The sequence below is a fragment of the Arachis ipaensis genome, chromosome B06, assembly GCF_000816755.2.
Source record: "Arachis ipaensis cultivar K30076 chromosome B06, Araip1.1, whole genome shotgun sequence".
Classification (NCBI taxonomy): domain Eukaryota; kingdom Viridiplantae; phylum Streptophyta; class Magnoliopsida; order Fabales; family Fabaceae; genus Arachis; species Arachis ipaensis.
The window spans coordinates 105,964,024-105,967,161 of NC_029790.2; the positions used below are offsets into that span (position 1 = coordinate 105,964,024).

A 3,138-nucleotide genomic window follows, 5' to 3' on the forward strand; every position below is an offset into this window, starting at 1 on the left:
ACAGTAAAACCTACAGTGGTAGAGTTAGAATTTAGTAATATAACAAGTAACCAAAAGGAGAAATGGGCAACAACGTTACCTTGGCGCGGTGGGCCTCAATCGTTGTCATAACGACAAGGTGACAACCTCCGATCGACGACAAGGAACACCAACAGCGGTGGCACGGCAGAGGCTTTCCACGGAAACTCCAGCAACAGTGACAATGACGTGCTGATCTGCGACGATAATGTGACTTATTGACAGTGACGACAGCTCCAAGTGGTGGTGGCACAACCTTCTTTAATGGAACAGAGGGAGAGAGATGAAAGAGAGACGAGAGAGAAGAAGAGAAGAGAGAGGGAGAGTTTTTGTAGAAGTGAGGGAAATAGTTTTACATCTGAATATTATCTCAAATTTACTGTTGAATTTATCGGCAAAAAAATTCGACAGTAAAGTGTTCGTCATTGTCTAAACAACGTGTTTCACTAAATCCTGTTATCGTCGGAATTTTTCGACAGAAAATTCAACAGTAAATTCAGCATTAATAAGATTACTTTTCGTGCCTCTATTTACCGTCGGACTTAGCGGAAGAATTTGAAATCCGACGATAACTTATTCGAGAGACGAATTTTCAGTCGTAATCGTCGAAAAATTCGTCACTAAATCTGTTGGTAACGTCTGCCGCTAAATCTGACGATAAATTCGACAGTATTTAGCGTATTTTTTGCAGTGTATGTATTTATATATAAATATATTTGTTGTTTAACTTATTTTCAATGTATATTTTGTATTCAACATATATTTTATACTAATAAATAATTTTAGTAGTTGATTTTAATATATACTTAGAGTGATTGTTCTCTTAAATATAGATACAACCAATTTATTTATATAGTAAACTAGAATTTTTCATTCTGAGGCATGAAAGTCAAGATGGATATTCATTTTTAAAGAAAATATTATTCCAACGAAAGTTTCAAGTTATAGGGTTTGATTAGACTAATTTTTCCAGTTTTTCAAAGTTAATTAATTACCTTGAGCTTAAGCTCCAACCAAATTTCACGAGGTACCTATAAATCAGAGAAAGTTAAACCTGTGTGCACACACATCTGAAAATGAAGTTAAAATAATTAATCAATCGTTATTTTCTATTCTCTGTGACTTAATTTATTGAATTAAAGTACATAGGATTTGGCTTTTTGCCTTGAGTTTTGGTACTTTTGTCCACTAGTAAAAATATCAAAGGATTTGACAAATTAAGCGAAAATTTTTATGCTTCAAACCGTGTATACCATTTTTATTTAACTGATAATATATTCACGAAAATTGTAGTTTTAATTTTGAATCAGTTTATAATTCCTAAAAAGTAAATTAAACAATAACAAAGTTGAGAGAAAAAGAAAAAGATGATTAAATAAAATACATTACAATTGTTCTCAAAACAAATTACAAGACAACAACTTTCAGTTGTCCAGCACATCAATTCAAAAGGCAAAAATAAAAATAAAAATCCAAATACAATTACCATTACACTTATTATTATTTTCCCTAAAGCAACCAAATTAAAAGAAATAATGATCAAACCAATATTAATCAATTAGTTCAAACACTAATTAATCATCTATTGAAAACCCTGCAATTTCTTCTAATCTCTCCGTCGTTACCGACCTTAACACCAATGCTTCCCATCTTTACAATGGCATTCACAAAACTCTGTTGAAAGCTCACCGGATTGGCGGCGAAACTCGAAACCAATCCTTTAGACGAAGAATCCAAAGCCAACTGTTGGTCAATGAAAAGAACACCTTGCTTGTTAAGAATTTGTTTATAGAACTGATTGTCAAAAACGATAGAAGTATTTTGATCCAAGAACGTCCTTAGATCCTTCTTGGAAGGCTTAGATTGCGTCCCACAAAGCTTCACAAGGTTCGAATCCAAAGTAGGGTCCATTGTTGTGTCTGCACCTCCTAGCCTATTTCTGAAGAAGCTACAATGAGCGAAACCAACGGTGTGTGCTCCCAAAAGGGTAACCATTTCATTCAGAGACATGCCTTTTGATGTGAAGATTTGTAGGGCTTGGGATACCGTTGAACCCGGCCCGGGCAGGTTTACGTCGGATGGATTCGAGACTAATCCATCACGGCGTCCTGTGGGGACGCTGTACTTTGGCCCTCCGGCCAAATCTACAGCGTCTCTTGTGGCGAGTGTTATTATGTCTGCACATGAGACTGTTGAAGGGCATGCTTTCTCTAGGGCCTTTTTCGCCTCGTCGATGATCTCGAAACCCCTAACGGTTCCATTTGCTCCGGCGTCTTTCTCCGATTGGTTTCCCTTTTTGGAGTCTATTAGTATGGATGCATCACAACCCTGAAAAGTGAAAACCAATTCATCAATGGGAATGCTGACCAAACATACATCACACGTAAAGATGTTACGTGCTAACTAAAATGTGAATACATATTATGTTAAATAATTTATGTTTATATAGTCAAATATATTAAGTAATCTAAATATAATGTTGTTTTAATTTTTTTATTTAGAATCAATATTTTAAATACAATTTATATTATGATATATCAAAACAAAGTTACTATAAATCGGAAGGAATGAAGAATAGTAAAAAAGCAGTAGCTACTTTATGAAACAAAACATTTGTGTGTGTGTTCCCTATGATAAAATGAGTAGTAGTGGGTAATATTGTGTTTATTAGTAGTGTCTTACATGGACAAAGCAATCATGAAAGTGCATGCGAAGCAAGCCACCGGTGATGGACTTATCACCATTGAAGCGCTTTTGAACAGCTTGGCGAACAATGGCTTCTGCTTTTGGGCAGCTAGTCCCATAGAAACCAACCGTTAGGTCAGCCATTGATGCCAAGGGAAGAATTAATAACAATACTACAAAAATTGTGAACTTCACCATTTTTGAGCAAAAGAGTGTGTTATGCCTTATGCGAATGTGTTTTATTTATTGTGTTGGCTAAGAGAACTCGAAGCTTATCTATATATATAGGTAGGGAATGAAGGATATGATGTGATTAGAGAGTGTGGTGTGTGTGCGATGATTGAGAGAACAATTGCAAATTTTCCTAGTCAAACTTGGGCTAATAGTGACCAACTTCTTATTTTATTAATTTTACTTTTAATTTATAATTATATA

General features: G+C 35.0%; 1 protein-coding gene across 1 annotated transcript; it reads right to left on the minus strand.

Annotated features, from left to right (window-relative positions):
* On the minus strand, nt 1,386–3,016 carry LOC107604748 (peroxidase 44). The gene is made up of 2 exons (XM_016306413.2): nt 2,701–3,016; nt 1,386–2,346 (listed from the first exon to the last, which is right to left on the minus strand). Exons 1-2 carry the CDS (start codon nt 2,899–2,901, stop codon nt 1,597–1,599), a joined length of 951 nt encoding a protein of 316 aa, XP_016161899.1. The 5' UTR covers nt 2,902–3,016; the 3' UTR covers nt 1,386–1,596.